Raw genomic sequence first — 15611 nt, forward strand, 5'->3', positions numbered from 1 at the left:
GTAGAGCCAGCTCCTGAATTGCCCAGCTGTTTTTTCCCTGACCTCTGAGTCACCTTGAGCTGTGCTGGCTGCGGGCGCTCGCTCTGCCACGGGATGTTGTGAATGCTAAAGAGGCAGGAATGAAACTTTACCTCAGTGGTCAGGCTGGATAGGGGTCAGCACTGCCAGTGGGCACCAGACAGCTGTGCACTCCCCAAAGTTGTGCTGTGCTGCACAGGGCTGTGTTTGGGAACAGAGCCAAACAGCCTGTCTAGCTCCATCGCATTCCTGCACCTGCTGTCTTCTGCCTGCCTGAGGCTCCCATTTGCAGTCCCTCTCATCCATGTTCAATCATTTTGTCTGAGGAATGACATGTACTCATCCCTGGTTCCCTGTCTGGCTCCCTCACCCTGCTTCATCTCCCAGACTCCTTCCCTCCCTCCTCTGTGCTTTTCTTTCCAAGTCGTCTGTCTCTCCCCTCCAGCACTCCTGCAGTTTCATTGTGAATTTTGGCAGTGCTCCCTCTGACCTTGGCTGTCTCCCTCCTCTCTTTGCTCCTGCACTGGCAGCATAGATTTTGGCTGTCTTAGTCTCTCCTCCCCTTCCCTTAGTGCCAGCACCTTGGGGATGGAGTGGCCTTTGCCAGTCCCCAGCCTCATGCTCAGCCACTTGGGATCAGGCTGGGGAAGATTTTTGGGGTACTCTGAGGACCCTTCAAGGGCCTGGGGTCCTCTCCAGCTCCCATCTAGCAATGGCAATGGGATCCTGAGGCAGCACAGTGCAAGCAGTGATGCCAGCAGGACACATCCCTCCACCTCATCCATCACAGGTGGCCTCTCAAGCATTGCTGTGGGATTGGGGTGCAGGAGCAGCTCCCCAGGCAGCATGGAGCCCTCACCCTACTGCAGACTCAGCCCTGTCCCTGTATGAAGGCAGGTGGAAGCCACACCATGAGGGCCTCTGCTTCTGCCACACAAATCCCCGTCCTGGCTGGGCTCCTGGCCTTGGCATCCCTGGATGCATGGGCAGCCACTGGGCTCGGGTGCTCCAGAGCAGAGGCTTAACCACAGCTCTGCTCAGGAGCAAACTGGTGGCAGTTCTGTCTTCCCAGGGAATTTGGCGATGGTGAGGCAGCAGATCTGCTCCTGCCCATCTGTTCACAGTGTTATGCTCGCCTGCTCCAAATCCATCTTTCCCTGCTGATTTGGGACAATCTGTGTCCCATGACCTACTTGTCTCCAAGCATCTCCTGCCTTCCTGCAGAGTGGGTTGGTACTAAAGCCTCTCTAAATGTAGTTAACGTAGCAGGATGCACTAACATTTATTTTTAATTCTGCTTCTTTCTCGGCCCACTTCTGGCTGCATCTCTGGGGACACCATGGTGGGAAGCCTCTGTGTTTCATAGAGTCGTGGAATGGTTTGGGTTGGAAGACACCTTACAGATCATCTCATTCCAAGCTTCTTGCCATGGCAGCTCCATGCCCCTGCTGCAACTCAGAGACTGGAGGTGCCATGTGTTGGTCTGGAGTCCAGTCACCATCATGGATAGACTCTGTGCCTGGATAGGTGCTGAGCCTGGATCGTGTTGCATCTGTCCAGCCCTCAGAAAACTCAAATGCACCTCTTTATTTGTGTGGCACACTCTAAAACTCTCTGACCCTTTTTCATCCATTTTAGCTGTTATCTAACAGAGACTTCAGTGAAAATCCCTGCCCTGTCATGACACAGGTGGCAGGGGACTCCCATCTGACATTTCCATGCAGAGCAATGCCCAGACACTGTGGATAACACAGAGCCCAGTGTAGCTGCAGAGGAATGCACTGTGTGCAGGGACAAGGTTCCAGACACGATGGGGACAGGGTGCAGGGCACAAAGGGGCATCCTTGCAGCCCCTGCACTGAGTTCACCCAGCACTCACAGCACTGGGTGTGCTTGTGGAGATGCTGGAAGCATGTGAAGGTGTTGTTGGGAATGGCAATGTGATGGACAAACCTTCCCGGCAGCTGTCAGCAGCCCACCCGCTATTGCTTGGGATTTACATCCACATCTCCAGGCACTGCTCCAAATGTGGAAATAGACCACGTCATATTAACAAACGAGGGAAAGTGTGTGGCTGTCAGCAGGTCGCTGCTGGGGCACGTGCCTGGGTCTGGTGCCAGGTCAGGGAGAAGAAGAGTGCAGGCACTGACATGAATTCGCTGGGAAAAACGGAATAAATAACGTGTCTCCGTGTGTGTATGTGAAGGGGGGTCATTATGCCATGGGACTGCAGTGGGATTGTGGTGGGACTGCAGAGGCCAGGACCTCCTCTGTCCCAGGCTGGGGCATATCATACCTGGCCCAAACCCAGGTCAATCCCCACTTTCCCCAGGAATTTGGGGACAGGCTGGGACACGTCCATACGGGACCTCTCCCTGCCGCCTTTGGGGCTGGGGATGCTCATGCTGCAGCCCCAGGGTCCCCAGCCCAGCTCCGCCTCGGGTCCCACAGGGGACTGCTGGCTGTGGGGGGCACGTCCTCCAGGCAGACCCCACACAAAACGCACCGTGCTGCTCTGTCCTCTCCAAAGCCCCACCCCACGCAGCCCCCCGGGGTGCCCACGGAGGGTCCCAGCGCTGTCGAGCGAGGTGCACAGAGGGGTCCCTGGTGCAGAGGGTACGTGCACAGCAGGTGCCGGTGTGCACCCGGGCGTGTGCATGTGTGTGCCCCTCGTACGTGTGTGTGTGTGCGTGTGCGTGCGGCGGCCGTGCGCGACCGCAGCTCGGGGTACCCACCGCCCGCCCCGCGGCGGCACCGGCACCGGCACCTGCCCCGGCAGCCGGCGGGGGTAGGCAGCGGCGCGGGGACCGGGAGGGGAAGCGGGGCAGCTCGGTGCGGGCAACGGCGGGTAGGGCAGACCGAGCGGAGCCTGGTGCACGGAGCGGGGCCACAGCCCGGTGCGGGAGCAGGGAACCGGAGGGCAGAGTCCGGCGGGAAAGGAGGGTCCGGTGAGGGGCAATTTAGTGGAGTCACAGGGACACGGGGCCCCACAGGGGGTTTCAGAGGATTCGGGAAGGTGGGTCGCGCGTTGGGAGCTGGTTTGGAAAGGGAGAGAGCCAGGTGGGACGACTCGGTTCGGAGAGGCAGGTGCCGGGTTCAGGGAGAAGGAGCAGCCCGGTCTGAGGGTCAGCTCCGGGCAAGGGGGACAGTCCGGAAGGGGTCTCAGCTCTGAAGGCAGCCCGGTTCGGCTAAGCGGGATCCCAGGAGGAGGAGCAGCCCGGTTCGGAGACCTGCGGGGTGGGGTTGGCAGCCCGCTCAGGAGAAGCGACTCCGGGGTGGGGAAGCGACTCCGGGGTGGGGAAGCATCCCGCCCCTGGGGTTCGGCTCTGGTTGGGAGAAGCGTCCCGGTTCAGGGACCCGTCTCCGACCCAGAAGAGCATCCCGTCCCGGTTCGACTGCTCACCTTCGGTCGCGCAGGCCGGCGGCGGTTCCATGGCGTCCCCGCGGGCGGCGGAGCTGCGGAGCCCAGACGAGGCGGCGGCCGCGGGTGCGGGGGCTGGTGCGGCTGCGGGGGGGCCGGTGCCGGCGGGCCCGGGGCTGGCGCTGGCGCTGGGCTGCGCCCTGGGCGGCGCGGCGCTGGTGGTGCTGGCGGGGGCCGTTCCGCGGGCGGTGCGGCCCGACCCTACCGTGCCGGCGCGGCAGATGGAGCGGCTGGAGGCTCGGGCAGCCCGGCTCCGCGCCCGCCTCGACCGCTGCACCGTGGCCGGGCTGGCGCTGCTGGCCCTGGGCGGGCTCCTGCTCGCCGCCCTGCTGCTGACCGCCGCCGCCGCCCGCCGCCGCGCCCGGGCCGCCCGCCGCACCGGTGGCACCTATGGCTCGGTACGGCTGCGGCTGCGGAGAGTATCAGCTGAAGGGACGCGGGCGCTGCTCGAGAGCCAGCTGAGCCCCCCACCCCAGCCCCCCGAGGGGCCCGGCTCCTAGCCGTGCGCACCCCAGGGACCCCCCGCCGCTGGCAGGAACGAGGACCCCTTGCTGCACTGCAACACCGATACCACTGGGTGAAACTTCACCCACGCCAGCCTTCAGCCACCATTCTCACCTCCTTGAACCTTCTTGAATGGTGCTGTGGCCCAACAGCACCGGACTGATGAGGCTTTGGGGTACTCCACCAGACTGCATGGCCCTGGCCTGGGTTGTTCCCCACCACCAGCATTGGGACAGCATGGCCTTGGGACCTCCTGTCACCTCCGCAGCACCTTCCTGGATGGGATCCTGCCACCAACATCATGGCATTGGCACAGTCAAGGCAGCCCATGGGATTTCTGTGCCACAGTCAGTTGCAGCCTGGGCTGGATGTGAGGCTGAGCTCCTTCCCACAGCCAGGACCTGACTGCTCTTCCAAACAGTTCTGTTTCTGCCATCAGTGACCATTTTTAGCAATAGTTTCCTGTAAAACTCTGGTACAGAGCTGGTGCTTGCACTACTTCAGGCAGAAGAGGAGGCAGCAAGCGTGTCCACCACTTGTGGGGTGGGGTCCAGCCCCCTGCAATCCCCCAGCCCTCACAGCCCACCAGCTCCATTCTGCACAGCAGGATGAAGGCCAGGACACATGCCTGCACTGTGCCAAGCATCTCGTTACCACCAGCAGCCCTGAAATGGCCTCTTCAAAAACCATGGTGCTCCATACAGAAGAGAGTGGATTCTCAGTGCCTCGAGGTGACGTGGTGGCCGTGTCCCACACTGGCCTGGCAGTGCTGCTGCTGGGGTGGCCCCACACTGGCCTTTCTGCTGATTCAAGGGCCGTTGTCTGTGGTGTGAAGGCAAAATTGCATTTCGGGAATTAAACATGAAGCGTCATTAAAGCACAATGTTCTGTGGAAAGAGAAATGGGTATGAGCAATGTGCTGGGAAAGGGAAATAACTATCCCACTGGAAAATGCAGACCTACAAAAGGTGCTGTTTATCAGGAACTGCCACCAGTTTTCAATCCATTCCATAAGCTACCCACTGTAGACATTCTTAGGCAGGGACAAATCCCTCCAGACAGCCTGACACAAAGAAAAGTGATTTTTGCATCTGGTTGCCTGGGTAGGGTTTTATTCCGGGGCTTCCAGTGCCTCCTTGTATGCTGGGAATTGTGTCCTCTGCCCTGTGTTTCCACATAATGCTTCACAGATTAGTCTCCCTGCTCTTGTGGAGGGACACATGCCACATGCCTCCCTTCCTGTCACCATACCACCAGCCATGCTCTGTATTTATTGTAGGATCTCAGGAAATAACCTTGAATCACCTTACACCTGCAGTCCTGGCACCCAGGCACCTTTCCCTGGGATGAAACCACACTTGGAGCGAAATGGGTGGCTGTGCCCCACCCTCCCCAAACAAGCATCGCCTGTCCCAAACAGCCCTGGGACAAATGGCTTTAATCAGAGCCTGAGGGGTCAAATGAAGGGTCCAAGGACAGCAGGGGGGTGAAATGTCATTGTGGCTGTCACCGAGCGGCTCTAGGTTGTAGTGGGGAGGGGGTGATGCTGTGGGAGGGAGGGAAGAGAGGGATGGAAAGGGAAAGAAAGGGAAGAAGGAACGGGGAGAAAGGGGGAGCTCGTAGTCTTCCCAAGCAAGGCTCTGCCCTGAGAGATGTCCCTCCTGCAACTCAGTGCTGGCCCTGCATTTCTGGATTAAAAAAATAAACCCGTTAGACGGAGAAATCATCCTCATCCCTTTTTTGTTGCTTTAAATAAGATGGAAGGAGTGTTTCCAGGATGAAAAGCTGAGCCTGGTGAAGGTTACACTGCTAAGCACCTGCTGTATGTAAGCATAAGAAATACTCCCATGGATTAGGGCATGAGGCTGCTCAAGAAACTGCAGGAAGGGGCTGTTATTGCTTTGTCAGCACGTTGCTGGACTGTGCCTTGAAGTCCCTGCAGGACTGGGGGGAAGCCTCTACACAGAGAGAGATATATTGACAGTGAACAAGCTGTGTCAAGGAAGGAGCTCGATTAAGTAGAAGATTCTGCACTGAGAGCTCCAGGGCTGGGATGTGATCTTGTACACAACCTCCCCTCAGCTGAGGTGTAGGGTGGCTGTGGCAGAGAGACATGGAGCTGCCTGACTTGGCTGTCCCTTCATCACTCTGGCAAGCACTGGGAAAGAGGCACTAGCATGTGGTGCTTAATGTGCCGGGGAGTAGTAGGAAGCAATCCAAAATATTCGAGAGTGCTGAGAAAAATCTGGCTGGGAAAGGCTGATGCTATGCAGCCTGAGTGGAATGAAGGTCAATGGCTCTCCAGTCCCCCAGTGCTGGTGTTTTGGGGGTGTCTTTTCTTTGTACCAGGGGTGAGCAAAGCAAGCGGGGAGGGCCCAGCATGTCTTTCCCAGTTCCATATAAGGGGGGCTGCTTTGTTTTCCTGCTGGGCCACACACACGGCTTCCTTGTACCCCAGATCCAAGGGATGTAGCACCGGCTGCAGGGTAATTAGCGACGCCAGGGGGGTTCTGCCATCCCATCGGGAGCGTGCAGGCAGGTGCTGTGGGCTGGGTGGGCTGGCAGATGGCCTGAAGGACTCTCTGGGGATCCTGAGCCATTACCAATAATCCAGTGCCTCTCTTCAAACCTGTAGTGGATGTGCTGCTGCTGGAGGAGGGAGTCTGAGCCTGTGCCAAGACCGCACACTCAGCCCCAGCCACTCCTTGCAGCCTCCTCATAAAAATTAACACCGGGTGTGTTACTGTGCTCCCGTGCATGTTAATGTTTTTTGTCGCTTAGGGCAGAAACAGGGACAGGGACACATGGCTGAGGGCCTGAACTATCCCTCCTGCTGAAGGGAGACCTGGCCCTCACAGCCACTGTGGAACAAACGCGCAATGGGGGCGGCTGCCCCTCAACCATTCTCAGGGAATAGGGTTTGTGCTGGCAACAAGCCCTACAGATGGAATAAGGAATGTGCTTGGGATCACTGGTCCTCAGGAACCACCTCTGCCTTGCTCCAGTTCCTTTGGTGGCACCCAAGTCACCTGTGGAGACAGTCTTCTGTTCCCACTGTCCTGTGACATGGAGAGGAGGATCCTTGCCTCTTTTTACCCATCCTTTCTGGAGACTCGATGGCTCAGCCTTTTGCCAGAAGCTCAGACACAGGCCTGCAGCAGACACTTGTCCCCTTTGGAACCCCACTCCCTCCTCTGCCACCTGTTTCCCAGCTGCACAACACCACGGAGCCGCCGGGCCGGGCGCTGCAGACAAAGCCGGTTCCTCGCCCTGCCGCAGCCTCTCCCCGCGCTGACTCGCTTTAATTAGCCCCATCAAAGCCGGCTGCGTCTCTCCCTCCTGGTAGGTCGCAGAACATGATTAATTCAGGCACAGAAAACAGCCGCCCCCCGCAGAGAGTGCCTCTCGATGAGGCCAAAGCTGTTTCCTCTCCCCCATCCAGTCTCTCAACCCCAGCAGCAAGGTGGGGAGATTCTTTCTTCTGGAACAAAGCTGCGGATAAGCACAGGCTGTCCCAGGAGCCGGAGGCAACAAGAGCAATGGCCTCACCGAGCCCTGGGTCTCTCTCCATCCCTCCCATGCTGCTCTGGTCATGGGCATTGCCCACAGCCCAGCCGTGGGTCTGCAGCTGGGAATTCCCCTGAAAATCTCTGCGTAGTGCAGTGGGTCTGGGCTCACAACCAGCCCCTCCACGAATAGGGGTCCATGCATGAGCCCTGGGGAGATGCAGGGGATGCTCCAACTGCTCCCAGCACCAGATTTCTCCAGCTGGTCTTCCCTGCTCCCACATGTGCAGGGCCCAGGGTGGCACACACCATAACACAGCTTTATTAACTGCATTTATAGGCAGAGAGTTTTTAAAAGGAAAAGGCCTTTTGGGAAAAGAGATAGATGGGGGGATCCCTTCCCCCTTTTTATTTCTGCCAACGCAGCTGCGTGCAGTTCCAATAGCACTCAATGCCCTGGAGAGGCAATTACTGCAGAAGCAGGGCTGGGCTGTTCTCCACTTCATTTTCGTAATACAGCTACATCGTCTTGGAAGAGCACTGCTGCTCAGGGGAGGGTACAAAGCGGGTTCCCAGCGTGGATCCTCTGCCTCGGGGAGGGCTCTGGGGCTTCGCTTTGCACAGTAGGGAAGAGAGGAGCCACCCCAGTAAGCACCAGCACAACACTGTTGTCAGGTTTTTATTTCAGTCTCATTTTTCCAAGAGATCAAACCATGAGAAGAAACACAGTGTGAGCCCCTAATGGGAGAGATGAGCTGCAGGGCCAAAATCAACTGAGCTGGGGAATCTGTAGGGAAGGGAGGCCTCTAGAAGAGAGCTCAGGAGGCTGAGCCAAGCAGATCTCACCCATTCTTCCCAAGACAGCCAGGCAGAGCCACACGCAACAAGACCAGCAGTAGGAAAACATGTTTGAGAAACCTCTTTTGCAAAGCTCCCTCCCTCTTATTCCAGATCCATGCAGTGCCCAGTGGGGCACATTGCCTCCAGGGCTTCACAAACACCCCAGGAATGAAAAACACCATGGCTTCAGGGCAGAGAGAGGGCAAGGTGAGCCAGGAATTCAATCCATGTCTCTTCTCATGCACATCAAAGGCTTTTCTGGTGCTGCTCTTCAAAGCAAGCAGGCACGGCCATACACCCAGCTGCTGCTGGGGGGCTGCCCTTGGAAACCTTCTGGGTTGAGCTCTCCAGCCCTTCAATCAGCACCCTGCTCAGAGAGCAAGGGAGGAACCCACTCTGTGGGGAGCCCACTCCAGCTGTTCCCTCCAGGAGGTTGCTGTGGTTTCCTGCAGAGGATCACCAAGGAGCCAGCTCCCTCCTCACACCCACCACTTGTGGGAACCCAGAGGCAAGCTCTGCCACCCCAGAGAGGCAGAGGAGAAATCCCACAGCACTCAGGCTGTTCCCAGAGTGCCGCACCCCACGCTCCCACCTTGCTGGGTGCAAACGCCAGGCACCCTCAGAGGAGCAGGGAAAGAAATGATCTACTACTGCCTCCTCTTCTGTTCTGCAAACAGGGAAGCCTTTATAGCTGATGGGACACATGGGAATGTGGCCCAAAACAGAGAGAAGGAAAATACTGCTGGAAATATCACATCCATCAGACGAGGAGTGAAGAGGCAGAGTGCCCCTGCTTCCCAGAAGACTTGTTCATGAGCAGCCACATGGCGACTCCTCACATGAACATGTCATCGTAGCCCGGAGGAGGAAGGTGGTCAGGGTCTGGCCTGGAAAGAAATTCAGAGCAGTGTCAAAAAGAAGTGAGAGCTCAGGCCTGCAGCAACAGGGATGAGCTGGGATCCAGTGGGAGGCTGGAAGCAGGCTGGAATACCAGCATGGCCAAGTACCTACCCGGGTCGCCCAATTCCTAAGGGGCCAAAGGGGTCAAATCTGGCGCCTGGTGGAACAGCTCCTGGGGGAAGGCGGCCTGGGATGCCTGACGATGGGTCAATGCCAGGCTGTGGGATTCCAGAGCGGAGAGGATCCACAATCATTCCCCCACTCCGACCTCTGGAGAGAGAAAAGATAGAGAAGGAGATCAGACTGGCACTGGAGAAGAAATGCTGAGCATGGGAACACGAGGTTAAACCTGGCACATGGCATGTGGGAAGGAAAGCTTCCAGGACCAGCCAGTCAGGCAGCCCATGGCAGAAAGACAGAGAGCCCTGCAGAGAATCCCAGAATTGTTTGAGTAGGAAGGGACCTCAAAGCTCATTTCATTCCAACCCCATGCCAGGGGACATCCTCCACTAGACGAAGTTGTCCCAAGCTCCATCCAATCTCAAACACTTCCAGTGATGGGGCAGCCACAGCTTCTCTGGACAACCAGAGGTCTGGGGTCTCAACATCCTCACAGGAAAGATTTTCTTCCCAATATCCAGTCTAACGTGGCCTGCTGTCAGTGGGAAACGATTCCCCTTTGTCCTCTCACTTCTGGCCCTGATCTAAAGATCCTCTCCAGCTCTCTTGGAGCCCCTCTGGGCACTGTAAGGGACTCTAAGGTATCCCTGAAGCCTTCTCTTCTCCAGGCTGAATAGCCCCAGCTCTGTCAGCCTGTATCCACAGCAGAGGTGCTGGCTGTTCCCTCAAGAAGCACCAGACCTGCTGGCCCTCAGTGCAGCCCCATGCTCCATCCCTGCTTCCTGTCCTGCCCTGTGCAGTGTTGCAAGAGCCGGCTGGGCTCCCACAAGCCTTTCCACAGAGCTGCCTGGAAGTCATTTGCTGCCCATGGCGGCTCCTCAGAGCTGCCCCACACTGTGAGTGCCATTCCTCACGGTCGGCTTTGTGCAAATGCGCCGGGAGCCTCCGGACACTGCTGCCATCATACAACTCATTAACAACCGTGCTAATGAGTTCCATTAGGCCAGAACAGCTGCTCAAAGCGCCCCGGGACAGCCAGGTCCCATGAGCATATTCTTGGGAATCTGGGTCTCCATCCCCAGCACGGGCAGGTGTCAGCATACAAATCTGCTTCCATTTACCATTGTTTTTTGTCATTTAGAGAGAAATCTCTGATGAAGGGCTGGAGGCAGCAAAAGAAACAGGGACACCCTATCCCCAGAGTGAATTTCCTCTCCTGGTGCCATCAGATTTCCTTCCAGTCCCCTCAGCTCCAGGCCTCTCTTTCCAGCTGAGCAGGGACATTTTTAGCTTTTAGCTTTTCTAGCCAAACCCATGGAGAAACAAGTCTTGCAAGAGGGGAAAAAATGCCATTCCCACAGGAGAGTGGTTCCAAAGAGGAGACTCCTCTGGGCTGCAGGACACTTCACAACAACACCACAAACTGGTTATTGTCTGACTGCGTGCTTTTAACTGGAGCGGAAGATAACAGGTTCTTCTTGCCTGACCAAACCAAATATCGAGAATATGTCTGTGAAGCTCAGTCTCTCAGACAGCCCAGCCTCTGCCCAGGCTTTCTCCAAGTGCCTCAGACAGCCAAGAGGCTGGCAGCAGGACTTGAGAATCTGTGAACTCGGCTTTCAGCCTCCTCTTCTGCAGACTGCTGGGCTGGAGACACAGCAGCTGGTAACAGTTTAAATTAGAGGCTTACATTCACTTAACGACATATTCAGCTTTGATTTACTGCAGGAATTACTGTGTGTTAAATGAATACAAGCTGATTATTAAACAGACGCAGATTGCAACCTATCATCTATGCAAGAGACAGGATCTTATTATGATATTAGAACCATATTGAGCTTTAGCAACTGTCAATTGGTCCCTCACAATTTGCACTGAGCAACTGCCCCCACTCAGAGACACTTGGCTGGATACTGTTCCAGTGGTCTCCAAACACCCCACATCCCCCATAGGCACAGCAGGGTGTGCTTCAAGAGCCACACTCACCCCAAAGGGTCCAGGTCTTCTCCACCAACAGCAAAGGGACTCAAGGGGGAAGGCCTGAAACACAGGACACAGCAAAATGTTCAGGAAGAGCAGAGAAGCTGTGTGCAGCTGTGCCCATGGGTGCTCTCCCATGGCAAACAGTGCAGCACCTGGAGGGCCCTGGGATCTGTGGGACCCTGCATGAGGGGGCTGCCATTGGGAGCATTCCCTGCTCCAAGGTGTTGCTAGATGTGTGGCAGCAGCTTGCTGAGATAAAGGGAGCCCTGTTCTCCCTGTTGTTACCACTGCTTGGAGCAAGAGCTGTCCATGTATACCAGGAGTTTCCATGTCAGGGTGTCCCTAAGCAGTGCTGGGCTAGGCCAGGCTCTCCGGCATGTCCCAGCCAGAGACACAGTCCCACTTCTAGGAGTGTGGGGACAGTAGGGTGGTGGACCTGCAGCTGGCTGGCACATCTCCCTGTCAATGACCCATGCCAGTAACCATGCCATGGTTTCAGAGCAGTGCCCAGCTCTAGCCTGTCTTCCCAGGCCTGTGGAGCCTCTTGCACCGAGTGGCAGCAGACAGCAGTGGGGTGACACACAAGCCAGAAGTCACAGCTGGTCCCCAAGAGATGGCACAGCCACTGCAGTATCTCTTGGCTTCCATCCAAAGGGGATCACAGTGTGTGTGTGTGAGAGGAGGGAACCTGCCTTCCACATACAAGGGATGACTGAAGGGGCCAGGAAGGGATGGCAAAGCAGGTCCCCCTACCTAGCATTGCCAGGAATGGTTCCAAGGGCAAAGTGGGGCCAGGAGAACAGGAAGAGGAAGTCTTGCACCCCACCCTGGCTGGGTGCACCTCTGGTGTCACTCCCGAAAGCTGCTCAGCCACACAATGGCACTATCCTTCCCACTGGTGTCCTTGCTCTGCCAGCCCTGATGGTCCCTCAGCCAGCAGGAGCAGGGCCACTGTCCTTGACCCCACATCTCACCTCCCAGCCCCAGCCCCGGCCTGTTCCCTCCTCAGTCTGTCAGTTTGACACACAGCTCGAGAACAGCCCACTCCTCTCCAGCAACCAAATCAAACCCAAGTGTCCAGGCTGATCCAGCTGCAGAAGGTCTGGATCCTTTTCACTCCCCATCCCACGTGTGCAAGATGGGGATCTGACACTTTGTTTGGGGAGCTGTGCCAGGACCACATCCCCTCTAACAGGGAGCTCTCGGGTGCCACACACCCTTGACTCACCTGGATGGAGCCCTTGTGCCCACTGGCTGCCGGGGAGGGAGCCGCAGCGGGTTCTCATCCCAGGGCATGTCCTCTTTGGACTCGGGCTCCTTTCCGGCCTTTCCTGCAGGGGCCCCGAGCGGAGCAATGATGCCTGAAGTGATTCTTGTCCTCAGCTCCTCACTGTTCTTGTACACCCTGCAGCAAGGAGAGGGAAGGCAGTGGGGTGGGGTGGCCACGGCACCAGGACATGGGGCGCTGGACACGGGGAGGGGACAGACAAACCCAAAGTGTCCCTGGCACAACACATGTCCCCCTTGGCAGCACAGAGGGGACAGGAAGGGATAACAGCACACAGGGGGACCAAAGTCTACCCCATTTCATATGGGCAAGGTGCCACCCAGCCACTCCCTTCTGCTCCAACCCAAACAGTTTGCACTGCAGGAAAGCACACCACAGATGTGGCTGAAGCTGTCACACTCCTGGGCAGTGTCCACCCAGCACAATGCTCTGGAAATAAATGTGCTGGCCTGGCCTGTCCCCACGTGGGGTGGCCCTGCCCTGGCTCTAACCCACGATCCCACTGTCCTCTGTATCTCTCATGCCAGTGAAGAGGAAGGCAGGGAACAGAGTTCTGGTTGCATTTCAGGGCTGGCCTGGTTTTGTACTGGGGAGTAAGGCCTGCAGCTCCTCCCAACCTGATTTCTGTCCCCCCTCCATGCCAATAGGACACTTGCTCCTGTGGAAGATACCAAGAAACTGAGATTACTTGTGGAAATCGTCCAGGTGCTCTGGGTTGATGTAGTTGGCCACTGCCAAGGTCACATCTGCCACCTTCTGAGACCTACGATCCTGGAAAAACACAGGTAAAGCAGAGTGAGCAGCTTTGCTGAGCTGGAAATGAGAGACAGAGAAGCTACAACAGCCCCAGGCTTGGGATACCTGCTTCCTACCACGCCCCTGTGCTGTTCCTGAATCCCCAGGAGCAAACACCAGCCTGCAGCAAGATCTTCCCTCCTCCCTCTCCCCAGTTCAGGCTGCAAAGGGTGAAACACTGAGCAAAGCCACCTGGAGCAGCTGCTTATTGAGAACTGCAGAGAAGTCCTGAGCTGGGAAAGGGACAGAAGCAGGGCAGCTCCTGGACTGGAGTGTTTAAGACCAACTGTCCCACTGCCCTGACACAGCCAGAGCTTCATGCTGGCCACATCTGACACAAAAACACTGCCTGGGTCTGCCCCATCCTGAAGGGCAGACACCCTTTCCAGGCAGAACAAGCAAAAGGTAACATTTAAGAAATTGCCCCTGGTGTTCTCTTCAGCCAAAGGACCCCAAACCCACAGGGGGCACGTGGGTGCTCACCATGACATTGAGGATCATACTGTCCTCCACCATGATGGCCTTCAGCAGCAGCTCACGGGCATCATCCGTGGACTTGTAGCGCAGTGTGTACACCTCCTTGTTGGCTTCCCAGCCAGCAGGCAACAGCTCTGACTTCCTTTCATCAGGACCTGGCTGCAATGGAACAAATGAGCTGCTGAGACCCTGCTCAGGAGCCCAGCATGACCTCCTAGGGCTTGGGGGGTCTTGTCTTGGCTGCACAGGGAGATCCAGGAGGGAACTGAGGTCTCTGGGAGGGGATCCTTCAGTGCCTTCCAGGTTTTGACAGCACAAGCAGGACTGTATTTCCTACAGGCTGGCCCTGCCTGCTTGCTAGCCTCCCACAGCATTCCTGCACTGGAAGAGGACACGACCACTCTTTGCTGAGCAGGAGGAGGTCACAAATACCCAGACTAGGAGACAATACTCTTCCCTGCCAGATATCTTTCACCTCCCCAGCATGATACAGATCTGTCTGGGGTATGGGGAAAGGCTGTCATCATGTCTGTCCCAGCCCCACATCAGTGCTTCTGGGGGACCCTACCCTACACTGTCCCCTCCTACAGTACTGGAGAGAGTCCTCTGCTGAGACAGTGCCCTGCACCCCCAATTACCCCCCAACACCACATCAGGCACTCTGCCAACACCCATCAGGATCCAAATTCACTAGACTCCCATCTTAGCACTGGGTCCAGAACTAGACTGCCTCACCCTCTGGTATTGCCCCAATATATTTCCTCCTCAGCACTGGACTGGACACCTCCTTTTTATTACAGAGTTCTGCCTCAACACCAAGCTCCACTTAGCACTGTACTCTCTTCCCAGAGTCATACTGATCGCACCAGCATCAGGATCTCCCGTCCTGTGACATCCCACAGACCACTCTCAACATCAGGACCCTCGGCGCCCCCAGTACTGGGATCCTCTCAGTACTTCTATTATCCCAGGAGCGGGACCCTCCTACACACCGGGACACTCCCAGCCCCGCAGCCGCCTGCTCCGACCTCCACACCAGTACTGAGGTCCCTCGGACCCTGCAGCGGTCCGGGTGCCCCCAACACCACCGGCGCCGCCCGGTACTCCCGGCCCCGGCAGCGGTCGCCCGGCTCGGCCGCACGGCGCCGGCGAGCGGCGCTAGGAAAGGCCGAGGCTTCACCGCGGCCTACCAGGCCTCCGCGGCAACGCAGCGCGGCTCGGGCCGTACCTGGTCGCCGGTACCCAGGCAGCGGTAGCCGTGCCGGATCAGCTCCCAGTGGATGCCGCAGACCAGAGCGTCCTGCGGACGGGAGATGGCAGGCCTGGCCCAGGCGTACAGCGGCTCCAAGCCGGCCATGGTTGCTCCGGGCCGGGGCGGAGCCGAGGCCGCGCCGCCTCTCACTAGAGGGCCCCCGTCCGCTGCGCTGGGCCCGAGCCGCCTCCTGAGGCCACAGCGCTGCTGGGTGTTTTGTTGTGCTCGGCACTGCTGAGGCTCTTTGAGCTCTGGGGTCGGTTTCGGGCCTCCCAGGGCAAGATGGACATCGAGGGGCTGAAACGTGTCCAGAGAAAGGAATGGAGCTGGGGAGGGGGCTGGAGCAATAGGAGCAGATGGGGAGCTGGGGGGACTCAGCCTGGGGAAAAGGAGGCTCAGGGGGGGGATCCTCTCTCACTACACCTCCCTGAGAAGAGGGGCCAGCCAGGGAGGGTCGGGCTCTGCTCCCAGGGAACAGGTACAGGACAAGAGGAGACGGCCTCAAGT

The 15611-nt window shown here is 57.5% G+C and overlaps 2 protein-coding genes across 2 annotated transcripts; one reads left to right on the forward strand and one right to left on the reverse strand.

Annotated features, from left to right (window-relative positions):
• Positions 1-2876: 2876 nt before the first annotated feature.
• TMEM74B (transmembrane protein 74B) lies at positions 2877-4825 on the forward strand. The gene is made up of 2 exons (XM_063404424.1): positions 2877-2966; positions 3436-4825. Exon 2 carries the CDS (start codon positions 3451-3453, stop codon positions 3937-3939), a length of 489 nt encoding a protein of 162 aa, XP_063260494.1. The 5' UTR covers positions 2877-2966; positions 3436-3450; the 3' UTR covers positions 3940-4825.
• Positions 4826-8113: 3288 nt separating this feature from the next.
• Positions 8114-15254, reverse strand: PSMF1 (proteasome inhibitor subunit 1). Its single transcript, XM_063404426.1, has 7 exons — positions 15081-15254; positions 13859-14011; positions 13269-13351; positions 12521-12697; positions 11296-11349; positions 9301-9459; positions 8114-9176 (listed from the first exon to the last, which is right to left on the reverse strand). Exons 1-7 carry the CDS (start codon positions 15207-15209, stop codon positions 9125-9127), a joined length of 807 nt encoding a protein of 268 aa, XP_063260496.1. The 5' UTR covers positions 15210-15254; the 3' UTR covers positions 8114-9124.
• Between the last annotated feature and the right edge of the window lie 357 nt (positions 15255-15611).

Source organism: Prinia subflava, chromosome 8 (assembly GCF_021018805.1).
Source record: "Prinia subflava isolate CZ2003 ecotype Zambia chromosome 8, Cam_Psub_1.2, whole genome shotgun sequence".
Classification (NCBI taxonomy): Eukaryota; Metazoa; Chordata; class Aves; order Passeriformes; family Cisticolidae; genus Prinia; species Prinia subflava.